This window comes from Camelina sativa, chromosome 9, assembly GCF_030686135.1.
Source record: "Camelina sativa cultivar CO46 ecotype springtype chromosome 9, ASM3068613v1".
Classification (NCBI taxonomy): domain Eukaryota; kingdom Viridiplantae; phylum Streptophyta; class Magnoliopsida; order Brassicales; family Brassicaceae; genus Camelina; species Camelina sativa.
In genome coordinates, this window is record NC_141888.1 from 36,852,724 (window position 1) to 36,868,186 (window position 15,463).

The 15,463-nt window shown below is 34.2% G+C and overlaps 2 protein-coding genes across 2 annotated transcripts; one reads left to right on the forward strand and one right to left on the reverse strand.

The window, feature by feature from the left end:
- Positions 1–656: 656 nt before the first annotated feature.
- On the forward strand, positions 657–7,555 carry LOC104705036 (exocyst complex component SEC5A). Its single transcript, XM_087466827.1, has 21 exons — positions 657–1,289; positions 1,561–1,715; positions 1,820–1,905; positions 2,047–2,241; positions 2,317–2,444; positions 2,516–2,674; positions 2,810–2,914; positions 3,284–3,358; positions 3,635–3,772; positions 3,866–4,051; positions 4,211–4,339; positions 4,479–4,605; positions 4,690–4,900; positions 5,315–5,430; positions 5,552–5,780; positions 6,024–6,117; positions 6,213–6,290; positions 6,377–6,433; positions 6,528–6,662; positions 6,828–7,034; positions 7,129–7,555. The coding sequence occupies exons 1-21, from the start codon at positions 867–869 to the stop codon at positions 7,348–7,350; spliced, it is 3,255 nt and encodes a 1,084-aa protein (XP_087322953.1). The 5' UTR covers positions 657–866; the 3' UTR covers positions 7,351–7,555.
- Positions 7,500–8,808, reverse strand: LOC104713351 (sm-like protein LSM3B). Its single transcript, XM_010430449.3, has 3 exons — positions 8,505–8,808; positions 8,089–8,184; positions 7,500–7,772 (listed from the first exon to the last, which is right to left on the reverse strand). The coding sequence occupies exons 1-3, from the start codon at positions 8,619–8,621 to the stop codon at positions 7,686–7,688; spliced, it is 300 nt and encodes a 99-aa protein (XP_010428751.1). The 5' UTR covers positions 8,622–8,808; the 3' UTR covers positions 7,500–7,685.
- Between the last annotated feature and the right edge of the window lie 6,655 nt (positions 8,809–15,463).

The following is a 15,463-nucleotide window of genomic DNA, read 5'->3' on the forward strand; positions in this document are numbered from 1 at the left end:
CTAAAACATGTTTGTATGACTAACCCATTTAACAAAATGTAATATCTTTTGAAAACTCTTATTTTTGATGGCTCGAGTATCACGTTCCTATGAATCTTTATAACAAGCTCATAAAAGAACATTACAGTACTAGACTATTTATCGTTCCTCATACGCTGACCTTACCCAATTTTTTAATCTATAGTATAATTTTGATTTTCGGGCCAACTGTATAATCTTATTCAGTTTTGAACGTTACAACATTTTTGTATATAACAATCCGGTTTACAATCACTAGAATGTCAATAAGTTCCAAGCTCTCGATTGTTGTCAACTACCAAACATCTATAAAGTGGTCTCTATCAGTTTCGACGTTCGTCGTAGCATCCGTTCCATATGTTAGGCTGTTAGCTAGAACTCGGTTGACTCCCGAATGGTTGTGTACCACATACAAAAGAAGCTCAAAATGATACCTCAGATAAATGACATATCATGTTGTAACAAAGGTTATATGTATTTTTTTTGTAAATTATTTGTTGAAACTAAATTAATTAATTAACGCTATCGTAAGAATTAATGAATCCGAGAGTCTGTTAATTGAAAAAATTTAATCGAGTTACCGACATGTGTCTGTCCCTCGTACCTAATTATTCCGTCAAAGCACACCCCACCGGAAAAGTTTTTTCCGCGTAACCTTTTTATCTTAAAATCAAATATTTATGGAAACAAAAATATATAAAAAATAAAGAAAGAAAAAAAAAACTTGTCACACAAATCACAAACTGAAATTTCCAAATCGAGAGCTTCTCCTCAGATCTCTATAACGATAGCTCAAGGCGGAGGTCCGGAGGAGACTTATAAAACGATCATCTGAAATCCACCGAAACATGTCCAGCGGTAGCAACGATCTAGACGAAGATGAGCTTCTTCAAATGGCGTTGAAAGAGCAGGCTCAGAGAGATCTCACCTATCAGAAACCTCCTTCTTCATCTACTCGCAAGCCTGTTGCCAATTTAGTGCAGCAGCCTCGACAGCAGCAGAAGCCTGCCGCTGCGGCTCCGCCGAAGAAGTCTGCGGCGGCTGTTAGGAAACCTTCTATGGATGAGGATGATGAGTCGGAGGTGGAATTGCTTAGTATTTCTAGCGGGGATGATGATTTGGAGAGGGAAAGGGAAAGAGGTGGTTCCGGTGGTGGTGCCGGGAGAGGAAGAGGTAGCGATGTTCGCGAGAAGGGAAGAGCGAGGAAAGAGGATGATAGTGCTTGGGATGGAGAGGAGCCTGATTGTTGGAAACGGGTTAATGAAGCTGAGGTACTTATTTGTGGCTAGATTCGTGTGCTTGTTACACTGTAATCTGACACAGGCTAAGTGATTGAGTTTGCTTGTTCCATCAAGTTCTCTGAGTTTGAGTACGATATCATGATCGATTTGTTGAATTGTACTACACTGAAGAACACAATTCGTGAAATACCGTGAATGCTATCTCAATTTCTAGTGTGCCTTAAGTTTGAACCATAGCATCATGTGGATTTTAATTGGAAAGATGTCCAGTTCACTTTACTTCCGATGATATTTTTGGCAGCTTGCCCGTAGGGTTCGTGATATGCGGGAATCAAGAACAGCACCCGTGGTTCAGAAAGTAGAGGGTAAAGTAGCTGCACCTGGCAAAAAAGTGGTTCTAACAAGTTTGCAGTCATTGCCTCGCGGTATGGAATGTATTGATCCACTAAAATTAGGGTAATTTCTCCTCTCATTCGTTTTGCTTACATTGAAAGTTAGTCAGATACTTTATGCTTGGATATGGTAGAATTTAGCTAAACGTGAATTTGTATACTTCGTAGGATAATAGACAATAAGACACTGAGATTAATCACTGAGTCGTCAGGCAGCCCATCAAAAGCTGAGAAAGTGGATAATACTCTTCGGGGTATGTCTTTCTTCACCGTATCTAAAACTCGAGTTGAATAGTAGCTCTTATAAGAAAATATAATTTTTTGGAGGCGTAGCTTATTCCATGTTCAATCTCCAGTTGTCTAATTGTTATGTATCCTCTTCTGATTATCTGCAGAAAAATTGGTTTACTTCTCTGATCATTTCGATCCGAAGTTGTTTCTTTCTCGCATTCACCAAGATACGAGTGCAGCAGATTTGGAGGCTGGTGCCCTTGGCCTGAAAAGTGACCTGAAGGGTCGGAATCTGCAAAGGAAACAATTGGTAAAGGACAATTTTGACTGCTTCGTCTCATGTAAAACGACAATTGATGGTATGTATTATTGCTCTCAACTGAATAGTTTATCTTTTTCTTCTCTCATTTTCACGTAAATTACCGATTTTCTAGATATTGAGTCAAAACTGAAGCGGATTGAAGAAGACCCTGAAGGGTCAGGAACTACTCATTTGTTCAATTGTATGAAAAGTGTGACATCAAGGGCCAATCTTGCATTTGAGCCTCTTTTTGAGAGACAGGTTGGTGTGGTTCTAATTTGGTTTTTTGCGTGTCTCTCTTTTTACTGAAGCCTTTCTCAAAACACTTGTAGGCTCAAGCTGAGAAAATCAGGTCTGTTCAAGGAATGCTTCAGAGATTCCGGACATTGTTCAATTTGCCCAGTATCATTCGTAGCAGTATTAGCAAGGGTGAATATGATTTGGCTGTTCGAGAATACAAGAAGGCGAAATCTATAGCTCTCCCTTCTCATGTATGCCTGAATTTCATTTACACTCTCTTGAGACAGATGTTATCCACTTCCCTATAAGCACTGAATCTTCTTTTTATTACGATTTTGTATACATAACAAGGCTCTTGACAACATAAAAAAACAAGCTGCTTTCAGGTAAATATACTCAAGCGTGTACTCGAGGAGGTTGAGAAAGTTATGCTGGAATTTAAAGGCACACTATACAAGTCTATGGAAGATCCAAAAATAGACTTCACAAGTGTATGTCAGTTATAATTCTTTTTATTTTAATGCCAACTAGTGATTGAACTGAACAATCTGTCTTTCATATATTCACCAAATGCATTTATATCATAGTACTGCTATCATGTTAATATTGCAGTCATCAATTTTAACTTCCATTAAGGATATCCCCTCTTTACATTTGCCCTGTTGTAACTAAATTCATGTCCTTGGATATAGATTCAATTACTTGATTTGCTGCATTGTGATTTCTTCATTTTTCTCATGTGTACAACTACTTGAAAACATTTCATACTTTCTCTTGGAAACTTTGAGAAACCAGACTTGACGCTTTCCAGTCTATTTACTGTCTTGATATCTGAAGTCTATTCTTATTGTAATTTATAGCTGGAAAACACTGTGAGGCTTTTGCTAGAGCTGGAACCCGAATCTGATCCTGTGTGGCATTACCTAAATGTTCAGGTCAGTATATTTGAAGATTTCACTCTTTTACTACCCTCTTGCTATCCTATGCGTGGAATCTGGATTCATAATTTATTGACTTTGGGTATCATAGTGACTTTTAGCTTAGGAAATCGTTCATTTGTTTCCTTTGATTGTTGTCTTCACTTTCAACTTAGCACCTTCATATAATGGGAAAAACGCACCCTTATGTGTGTGTGTGTGGCTCCCACACTTTTTGTTGCAATCATCGTGTATTTTTGTAACTTTATCTTACTTGGCTCTATAATTTACCAGAATCATAGAATCCACGGCTTGCTTGAGAAATGTACATATGATCATGAAGCAAGGGTGGAAAGTTTGCGTCATGAGACTCATGAGAAAGCCATCTCGGATGCGAAGTGGCAACAGATTCAACAAAATGGCGTTCCATATGTGAGTCCAGCATTGAGAATGATATATCATTAGAAGACAATCCAAGATTCAGTTCTATAGATGATAACATGCGTTTTTTTTTCAATCTTTTAGTCAGATACTGCCTCTTCTGTTGAATATAATGAAGTCCAAGTTGACCTACAATCAGTGGAATTCCCCGGCGAAGAGATTGATACTTTGAAGGGAAGATACATCAAAAGATTGACTGCTGTGCTTGTGCATCATATCCCTGTGTTTTGGAAAACAGCTATATCTATTTTCAGTGGAAAATTTGCCAAGGTATCAGCTATTCTTTCTGCTTAAGGTCTCTTTATCCCACCAAGAGTAGATATATTCTGTAGTTATTATTACTTTGCTGAGGGTGGTACCTACTTATTTCTTTCTTGGTGTGGAGAGAGTTCTTCATTTGAATTTGAATTTGAATTTTTATCGGCCCAGTCCTCCCAAGTTACTGATACTTCAGCCAATAAAGCCGAGGAAAAGGTCACAGAGGCAAGGTATTCAACTCATTCTTTGGAAGAAGTTGCTGGGATGATACGCAAGACTATTTCTGTGTATGAAGCAAAGGTGGTGTCTTTGTTTCTTTTTTCTAATTAAGTGACCTCTTCAGTAGAGCTTCTCTCCTCATTGGAAGGGAAACCCTGTGGTATCTCTGTGCCATAAAGTGGCTCTAAAGATTTTCATTTCCTGATGACTGTCATTGTAGGTGAACAGCACATTTTGTGATTTTGATGAATCATGCATTCTCCGCCCATTTATGAGTGATGCCATCAACGAAGTATCAAAAGCATGCCAAGCTTTTGAAGCCAAAGAGTCAGCGCCTCACAGTGCTGGTATTTGAACTTCTTCTGAAGCTTGAGCTTGTTGTATAATTTTATGTATACTATGATGCTGTATAACCTTTTTGGTTATGGCAGTCGTTGCACTAAGAAAAGTCCAGGCGGAAATCACCAAGATTTATATCCAAAGGCTTTGCTCTTGGATGAGGGCATCCACAGAAGAGATATCAAAAGAGGAGACGTGGATCCCGGTTTCTATTCTTGAAAGGAATAGATCTCCATATGCCATTTCTTACTTGCCTCTTACATTCCGTTCAGTTATTGTCTCTGGCATGGAACAAATCAATCTGTAAGTTCAAGCCACTTTGGTAACATATTAGAAACATTTGCATATTGTAGTTTACTACACATAGAGAGGGCAGTATTGCTCTTTATTTATTTTTGAGGAAGTGAAAAAACCCATTTTTTGTGTTCGTAGTTCCAGACGTCAGTGTTTCTAGTACATACATCAGTGTCTAGTCTTCTCTGTATACATCAGAAAAAAAAAAGAATAGTTTCTAATTGTGGTTCTAGTTTGTCATACCATGATTGTGACATGTGAAATGAAATGACTTGTGTACCATGTTGTATGAGAGGAAACAAGTCTTGTAGGCTTTTCGTTGCTGTTCAGGAAACTGCATATACAAATGTGTACTTTCAGTTTTCTTGTTGGTACTGCAGTGTTATCCGTTTAGCTGTTGATTTCTGTGTATACATTTTTCAGGATGATCCTCTCTGTCAAAGGTGAAGCAGCTAAGTCAGAAGATATGTTTGCCCAAATTGAGGAAATCCTGATATCTGTTAGACTGGCTTTTTTGAACTGCTTTCTGGATTTTGCTGGTACGACTTTTTACCAAATACTTATCATAAAATCCACATGCAGATGCCCACGTATGCAAGCAAATGTACAAACTATACAGTGATTATATTGATATGTTAATTTGTTTTCACCATGTATCAGCGCACTTGGAGCAAATTGGTGCTGATCTTTCCCAAAGCACCTCAAGACAAGAAAATTTGAAAAACGGATATACTGATGATCATCAGGAGGAACCATCAGCCAACGCCTACGGAAGTGTTGTTGATCCTCACAGGCGATTATTGATGGTCTTAAGTAATATAGGTTATTGCAAAGATGAACTTGCTTCCGACCTTTACAACAAGTTCAAATATATCTGGTTGCAGTCTAGGTTGGTCCCTGCTTAATTAACGTCATTAGTGCTCTTCTGAACATCAATAGTTATCTACGTTTTCTCTAAGTGGTAAACAAGTTGGGCATATACTCATTCATACTTAAATGTCTAGAACTGGATAATAAGTACCATGGTTGATTGCGATATGATTCACAACTGAATACTGCTCTCCTGGGTAAATTTGTATATGGTTCTATAATTAACTAGACTAAGAGTTGCTTTGTACTTTCACTTATTCAGGGGAAAAGATGAAGACAGTAGCGATCTTCAAGATCTAATTATGTCTTTCTCTGGTCTTGGAGAGAAGGTCCTCGAGCATTACACTTTTGCTAAGGTATTGATTTTTTATTCAGCCGTGTTAGTCTAAAAATGCTTTCCTACGTATTAGAAATAGAAATTTAAATATCCAAGAATTTCACCTGTAATCAGGCAAATTTGATCAGAACAGCTGCCACAAATTATTTGCTGGACTCTGGTATTCAGTGGGGATCAGCACCTCAAGTGAAAGTAAGAAATCTATGCGTAATGATAACTATACCTCTTGATTTTTATGAAGAAAAGAATTACTTAAATTGTTTGCTCCAATCTTCCAGGGCATACGAGATGCGGCTGTTGAGCTCTTGCACACTCTTGTAGCTGTCCATGCAGAGGTAACACTCTTGCTCTTTATATTCAGAAATTTTAGTGATAATTTTTGCTTCCGTAGAAGTGTTGAATTCTGATAACTGAGTATCAAAATTGCAGGTCTTTGCGGGTGCCAAACCCCTCCTGGACAAGATTCTTGGCGTTCTGATTGAAGGTCTGATCGACACTTTTCTCAGTCTTGTGGAAGAAAACAGATCAATTGATGCAAATGGTTTCTGCCAACTGATGTTTGAGGTAACATCTTGTTCTCAAACCATAAGCAATCCTGACTGACTAAAACCGGAACTCACTCAAATTTATAATGATAAGTAATAAAAAGTGACTACTATTTATACAGAACCAGAAAAGCTTTGTAGATTTGTGAGTTGCTAATTCTGGTTTTCACAATAACGGTTGCAGCTTGAATATTTTGAGACAGTACTGAATCCATATTTTACAAGTGATGCAACCGCATCTCTCAAGTCTCTACAAGGAACCGTGTTGGAGATAGCTATAGAGAGCATCAGTGAAGCAGTCGAAACCCCGGGGCATAATCGCAGACCAACTCGTGGCAGTGAAGACACAGTTTCAGATGACAAGCAATCTGTTTCAGCAGATGACCTCCTGGTAACATATCCCCTTCTCTTTCCAACAAATTCGATCAAATTTCAGAACCTCAATTTTGATCAGTTTTTTTTGTTTTTTTTGTTTTGGTGAACAGGCTCTAACGAAACAGTGTTCAAACGAATTGCTACAACCAGAGATGGAGAGAACTCGTCTGAACACAGCATGCTTTGCAGAGTCAACCCCATTAGAGCCAACGCCTACGTTACCCAAAGCTTCCTACTCTTCCTTGAGAGGATCAATGGATTCTCCAAGCAGAAACTACAGAGGCTCGCAATCATCTGGTTCCCCGATTCATTCCCGACCCAGACGAAGATAATAAATAAGTTACCAACTTGTTTATTTTATTTTTGTTTAATTACATTGTCTGTCTCCGTTTTTTGTACGTAAACTGATCATTCTTCTCTTTTCGATATTGTTTCTGGTGTATTTATTGTTTGCAGCATTTCTTCAGAACCTATCTTTTAATTTGTGAACTCAGATAATTGAAGTTGTAATTAAGAGATATCACACGAAGTGTCAAAGATGAAGAGACATATCCGAATAGCAATGAAAATTAAGCAACTCAGCTTCTTCAAGCTTTTTTGAGTTTTAGACAAGAAGTGAGCAAACACACCAATAGAGAAAAAGGCACAAAAAGATTTGTTTTTCTCCTTAACCCAAGGCTGTCCTCAGTGGTGGAGCCACCAATATTACTCCATCGCCTCTCACAAACAGATAATCAATCGTCCGCTTTGTTGTCTGCAATCACATACAGTAGATCCAAGTTCGATCAGAATCTAGCTCACAAGTAGAGGAGGAGTGTGAACAACTAATGTCGTACTAATAGCTTAACATTCAGATTTCAGAGTACTAAGATCCTCGTAGGATAGATATATATAATCAGATGTCATTTTTGTTACACGTTTCAATTTTGGCAACTATGTAAATGAATTACACAGATATAAAACAGAGTCATCAAGCTCTCTATCTAGCCATACGAATGCGAAAGCTATGAAGATCCCTCAATTATCCATAAATCCTTATCAGAGAGTCAGAAGAAGAAAAAAGCACGTACCCGGACAATCTCTTCGTATGTTTCGTCGTCGATTTCAACTGTTGTGATAGTTTCTTCAACATCACCCAGAATCATATTCAAATGCTGATCAAACGCCTGCTCACAGAACAAACACACAAAAATCAAACCTTTTCAACTTAAAAGAGTGTAGAAGTCTTCTAAATATATACTAACTTCGTCAAAATTTGAATCAACACCAACCCACAAATTCCCAATTTCATATTTTGTTCCAAAATTGAAACTTTAAAAGCAAAAACCTAGACTTTACCCTAAAAAAACAGAACCAAATTCGATACGAAACAGTGAAATCAGCAACACTAAATTCAAACGAACTATAAGCTGAGCGGGTTCGAACTAGTTAGAAATTCAAAGTACTGACTAGAGACCCACAGAGGAAGAAGGCAAAGAAGACGTACGTGGAGCTTGCCGCGAAGTTCGCGGTCTGACCGGAGCTTGACATAGATTCTCTCGTCAAGACTCAGCCGAATCAGATCTAGTGGCTCCCTCACGGTGGCGTCTTCCTCGCCAGACATTGCGTAGACAGAGATACCTTCCCACTAGAGACACTTCTCGGAGGAGGGTTTTGATGCCGACGAATCGTATAACCGGACACAAACTCTGACCTCTGGCGGACACGAACTTGACAAATACTTTTGTTCTTCGAATAAGATTTTTACTTTACATATCATAATATGGGTAACGGCCCAACAAGTAGAAAAATTAGGCCCATATACGAACCAGGCGAATTTATAAAGATTAGTGCTTCAGATTTTTGTTTTAGCTAAGTGAATAAGTGATGATGATGCGAAACAAAAAAAATTAATAATAATAAAAATACATTTATGCCCAAAAAAAAAAAAAAAAAAGATAATTATGGTTGAAGGTTTTGTATTGTATGGGTTCTATGTATAGAGATTTTTTTTTAACAAATACATGTAAATTTTACTTTTCAATTACGACAATAAATTTTAGTTTTTTTACTTATCAATATCTCGTAACTCTTCATTTTTATAATTTTATAGTTACAACACGTGTAAGAATATATAATAGATTTTGTGCGAAATTCCGCAAGATTTTATGAAACGTCTTTAACAAAACAATTTTTTTAAAAAAAAGTTATATATGAATAGTGACAGATTTTAATTATGAACATTTCAATAAAAATTATATATAAAGTAAGATAAACAAAAAGTATTTATAAACGCCTTTTAACTTTCTCTTTATTTGAGTTTTGTAACGCGTAACGGTTCTACAAAACAAGCACACATGTGAGAGTATAATAAGCTATTGTGATTGGCATAATTTAGTCATGAAATTATGCAATGTTGTATTAATGATTTAGTAAAAAAAGTAAAAAAAAAAAAAAGCAAAAGTGAGATAATTAATACTCAAATTTTTCATGACAATCCTTTTAATTTATAATCTAAAGGTTTACGATAAAATTTATGATGTAATATTCTTGATTATATATAAAGTGGTTCTTTCTCTATGCTTGTTTTATAACGCTTATAACGTAAGAACATATAATAGATTTAGTGCGAAATCTCGCAATATTTTATGAAACGTTTTTCACAAAAAAAATTTTTAAAATATATATATATATATATGAATAGTGACATTTTTAATTATTAACATTTCAATAAAAATTATATATAAAGTAAGATAAACAAAAATTATTTATAAATGCCTTTTAACTTTCTCTTTATTTTGAGTTTTGTAACGCATAACGGTTCTACAAAACAAGCACATATGTAAGAGTATAATAAGCTATTGTGATTGGCATAATTTAGTCATGAAATTATGCAATGTTGTATTAATGATTTAGTAAAAAATGTAAAAAGAAAAAAAAAAGCAAATGTGAGATCATTAATACTCAAAATTCTCATGACAACCCTTTTGATCTATAATCTAAAGGTTTATGATAAAATCTACAGAAATACGAGTAATATTTTATAATGTAATATTCTTGATTTTATATAAAGTGGTTCTCTTCTCTATGCTTGATTATGTCATGTAAGTATCAATGACAATGACAAGAACATATAGTGTAACTATTCAAAACTCCAACCTCTCATTTGGCTCTCTTCCATTAGCTTCTAGGTGTAAAAACTGAAGAATCTTTTGAATGTGCCTTTATTTATAATAAAAAAATGGCTAATGTAAAAAAAAAAATCAATATATTTAACACAAGTACACAACAAATAGATAATAGGGGGAAAAGTTTAAATTACAACTAGAAAATTACGAGGTTGGGCCAAAAATGTTGTTTGGGCTAGTAAGAAAACAATTAGACCATGCCATTATTATACCCACATAACAATAAAATTAAAGGAAGTTTCCTGACTTTTTTGTTTTTTATTTATCAAGCTTTTTCGTATTGCTATTGTTTTGTACAAAACATCGGGAAGAAAAGAAAAGTGAAATATGAAGTGCGTGATCGAAATTTCGGGGGGAAAAGAAAAGCAAAAGAAGAATGTGAAATTGGCTTTGTTTTTCCATATTTCACCTCTTTTTGCCCTTTCCTTGTTCACAAGAGACTCTCTTTTTTTATCCTTCAACATATTTTATTTTTTTTTTGGTTTTTCTTCTTTTCTTTTTCACATCACAGACAAAAAAAAAAAAACAATGTCATTTCATACTAAAATCTGACTCATTTTTAACAGTGTCAGTTTGCTTAACTTGTACATTTAAAAACAAACAAGCTTTTACTTGACGCTAACCCCTTTACAACAAAAATTACACATGTTGTTTACACATCACCTGATTAAAAATCTTTTATAATAAGCTTTAGGTATCTCAATATTTAAATTTTACTCAAAATAAAAATTGGAAAATTAGTTAAGAGAGTGAGCTGGAGACAGATATAAACACTGAGAGGTAAAAAACCACATGGGAAAGATGAAAGTGGCGTAGATAACTCAACTCATAATCCCCCACATGCCCCCAATCTCTCTCTCCTTTCCCATGTGAATTTTTCTATTTACTTTTTCTACCCCTTACTTTCTTATTCTTTCCAGTTCTCACCCCCCACTTCTTTTTTTTTTACATCCAAACCTTTTCTATTTACCAAATCACATTATAAGATTAACAACATTCATCGTGAATTTGACCTTCGCTTAATTTCGTCCGTCCTTGTGTTAAACGAATGGTTGAAATTTGTAACATTGTTTATTTATGGATCTACCAACTTTAAAAAAAAAAAAAAAAAATTAACCTTTTCAAGTTCTTAATTAATCCTATATATGGACCCACTTGTATCATCATTTGATTTGTTTCAATAATTAGGCAAACCCTATAAGTTGAACTGCTAGGTTTTTTTACTCGTATAATTTAAATCTTGTGGCAGCAGAATCATCTGTTTGTTTATTTTATTCCTTTAAATTATACATATATATTTTTATTCTCCGGGTGATTTGTGAATCCTCAAGTAGACAAGTACTATTGCCTTCCATTTATAAATTTATAGTCTTCAGTCTGTTATGTACATATTATTATTTTATCTGTTTTGCTCCATGATATTTAGGTAGAATATATATATATATATATATATATATATATATATACTGATGTAGACATGTTAATGATCCTCATCAGTTTTCAAACAATCCCTTCACTTTCACATTGTGTCTAAAGTTTTTAGTGGTAATTATTTATTATATTAAGCAAGTTAATTAAACCACATAAATGTCGGTTCTGTTTCAACTTGTAATTTTGTCGGTTGTATAAATCGAAAAGAACCGCACCTCCTTAAACCGTACATCATTCATAATCATAATTATAATTGATGGAAGCACCTTTAAAAAAAGGGATTAGTATAGATATAAAAATAAAAAAGGAGAATACAAATTACGACAGCGAAGCACCTTCACACATGAATCCAAAATCCGCCGTTATATATCTCATGTTGTGTGAAAACAATATATGCACACAGATATGTTACTACGTGGAATTTGTTTTAACCTATAGGTAAATAGTATGTCACTAAGATAAGATTAATGTTAAACTGAATGGAGTCTGCATAATTTTGAAACTGAAAATTTAACTAACTAGTGGTATATTTTAATACGATAGTTTGGATGATGAAAACTAAAATACATCACCACTCGTATTTCTGATTGACACAAACATTTGGCAATTCACATAAAAGAAGAACTATTCTAAACAAGTGATTATGGGTCTGATTGGTAACATAGTTAAAGCTGTACAGAAAAGCTGTAAGCTGAAACTGTAAGCTGTAAAAAAGAGCTATACATGAAAACTGTACAAAAAAGGTGAGAATAAAGTTTTTAATAAAGTTTTTGTGATTGGTAAAAATCTAAAGCTGTCCTATTTGTAAAGTTTTGTTAGTGTTTACCAATCAAGCCCTATGTAACCTTTTTTTTGGTTTTGCAGTAAAGTTTATAAAAAATGGGAAATTGTGGGGAAAAAATGCAGATGAAAAATGTATAACAATGTAAAACACTAGAGAGTAGTGTAATGCCACGATGGAAAATTAAGTTAGATGCTTAATTAGTTCGGAGCAGAGCAATTACAGTCTTACACAGTCCCTTCACAGTCACACTGACACACACATATGTATATATATATATATATATATATATATAATTGTGTGTGTGTGTGTGATTTTCCGTGCACACACATACTATTTTGTGTGTGTGTCTATGTGTATGATTTTCCGTGCAGAAGCAGTCGTGCGAGTAATGAATGATGGTAACTAAAGCTGATCTTAGAATTGTCTGCTAAGTTATAAAAAAAAACAATAGTAGTTGAGAGTACTACTACTAGTTTTATTTTTCTCAATAGTCTTAGGGAGTAAAAAGTTAAAAATTATCCAAGTAGAAGAATAGAATTACAAACAGGGATCAAACTACAAACATTTTTTTACCTCTATTTGTGTTTTGTTGGAGTAAAAATTAGTGCAGTAATTTCATCTTTTTAGATGGGTCCATAGCTCTTCGTTGCCTCCCTCAAACCACTTGCATTTCTTTTCCACCTTAAAATTACACTGGCCCATCAATAATTGAATTACTTAAATTTTTATTGTACACTAATAATGTCTCTGTTCCTTTTTCTAATTGTGTTTTCTACCTAATTCATCAACTCTAATTTGTTAATTTCTTAGCAGGGTTGTAAAATAGTAAACATAGTAATCATAGTAAATCAATATTTATAGGGTTTATATGTGAGTGAACGTTGTGTATTAATAATAAATCTAGAGGTAGTATTAATACTTAATCCAAGCACCTTCACGTCGTGTATTGGTATTTTTACTTTATCTAAAGGAAACAAAAGACACCATTTTCCTTTGACGAATATCTTTCACAAAAACATAGTGTAGAACACATATTTAAGTAAAAGATGCATATGATAATAATGGGTACGCAATACTATTTTTTTAGACCCGTTATTATAATGGTCGTTTTCAACTCCGAAGTGCACCTACGAAAAAGACCCACGACAGATAAAATATACTTTATTAGTATAATAATGTAATAAGATAAAAATTTGTAACGTTAAGGGTCGAGCCATGCTAAAATCGAGTGGCTATTATATAATTTCGTAGAAAAAATAATCATAATCAATGCTTTTAGGAGCTACCAAAAGGATGGTCCCTGATATCACCTTTCAATACATTTTCGTGTATTTGATTGAATAACTCAATCTAACGCTATTTTTAAAAATATAACATTTACTGCCTAATCATGCCGTGAATTTCAATGAACATTCGAATCGTTTACCCGAACGCTATATATATATATACTACCTGAGTAGGTTGATACTTAGCCTTCATTATGTACAAATTTGCTGCGTTTGACAATTTACATATTATTACTGCAGTATAACAAACCCAAACTTCAAACTACTATCGTGTTAGTAAGTTCATATAAATACATGCTAAAACAAACGTAAAACAAGTTTCAAGTGGTTTGACAGAAATTATGTAGCTCATTCGAAAAATTTACACACAAAAAAAAAAAAATTCAAAGATAGTACTTAATTATTATTAACTTATCGTTGCATCAAACAAAGATCGAGATAATGTGATTATGGTAACTGGAAAATCTGCAAGCTATGAAGGCCGTGAAAAAACTTAGTCATTATCGATCACTAGCTACTATCATAATTATGCTCGTATGTCCCGTTTTATTGATTGTTTTAGATCTCATATGCCTCGTTAAATAATAATTTGTATCTACCCCCCTTATATCTACCAAAAATGATTTGTTAAATTCCGATTCTTTTCAAATATATTTGTGCAATATGTGTTTTTCTGTGCAATCTATATTAACCCATGTATTTTGGGTTTTCAAATTCATATAACGCGCGGTTGACCCAAAATAGTTTTTTTTTAATAGGTAAGAATAGAGAATGGCACGGTGTAGCACATCCTTCTTTGGAGGGTAACAACAAATTTACCACCAAACTAAATACTAGTAGAAGTGAAGGTAAAACTATCCCTAACTAATACTAGTATAAACAGAAAACAAGAACAAAATATTATTCATAACTTTATGCATGTAAGAATTTTGTAGGTTAAAACGGGACGTTGGAGGAATTAACATTCTTAACCATTGACATTGATTGTTTAGGTTGTAATCGTTTTCAAGTGTTTAAATAATTGATTAATTAGTTAAATAACGGCCGTCAAATTGGGTTTGAGATGTTGCGAAGGAAAAAAAGAAAAAAGAAAAAGTCAATAACGAAATAAAAACTAACGGAGGCTATATAATGTATATGTATGGCCTCAACGGGAAAGAGTCACCATTTACTTCAATCCCGAAAGTGACTTGCATCTAACCACTTCCCTTCCAACATCGTCCCTTCATCCTTTTATATTTATTATTTTTCAGGTAATACAAATAATTCTCACTACAAAAAAAAAAGTATCAAAATGATCTCTTTATTGATTTGAAATCATCAAGCCCGTGTAGTTTATTATATATAGAGTGTCGTAGCTAGATGATCAGTAGTACTGTTAAAACTAAAATAAATTTGCATTTGTGTGAATGCGATGGGAAGATTGGGGGAGACAAACCAGATCAGTGATCAGGATGGTTTAGTTTATTATATTAATGATGAATTTTATAAAATGTTAAGCTAAGATAATTATACTAGATTAATAGCTTAAAAGAAAAAAGAAAAAAAAACCTCAATGATTAAAGGTCAATGGGATCCACGTTAGGGTCAAAATAGTAACTTTCGAATAATACGTAAGTCTCCCGCCTGCCACTGAATACGTTCCAAACTTGATCCTCTCATCTCCACCTACTTCTTTTTACGTACGTTTTACCCTTATATTGCTCTACTAATCTTTTACATGTTTCTTATTTTATCTTATAAGTTAAACTATGATTAGCACGTAAAGGTTATAATA

What these genes read in the sequence shown, in the direction of transcription:
- LOC104705036 (XM_087466827.1), top strand. Translation starts at nt 867, where the DNA reads ATGTCCAGCGGTAGCAACGATCTAGACGAAGATGAGCTTCTTCAAATG. An exon ending in AACGGGTTAATGAAGCTGAG is followed by an intron (nt 1,290 to 1,560) that starts GTACTTATTTGT and finishes TATTTTTGGCAG; the next exon opens with CTTGCCCGTAGGGTTCGTGA. An exon ending in GATCAGCACCTCAAGTGAAA is followed by an intron (nt 6,291 to 6,376) that starts GTAAGAAATCTA and finishes CCAATCTTCCAG; the next exon opens with GGCATACGAGATGCGGCTGT.
- LOC104713351 (XM_010430449.3), bottom strand. Translation starts at nt 8,621, where the DNA reads ATGTCTGGCGAGGAAGACGCCACCGTGAGGGAGCCACTAGATCTGATT. An exon ending in AACTTCGCGGCAAGCTCCAC is followed by an intron (nt 8,185 to 8,504) that starts GTACGTCTTCTT and finishes TTCTGTGAGCAG; the next exon opens with GCGTTTGATCAGCATTTGAA. An exon ending in CATACGAAGAGATTGTCCGG is followed by an intron (nt 7,773 to 8,088) that starts GTACGTGCTTTT and finishes ATGTGATTGCAG; the next exon opens with ACAACAAAGCGGACGATTGA.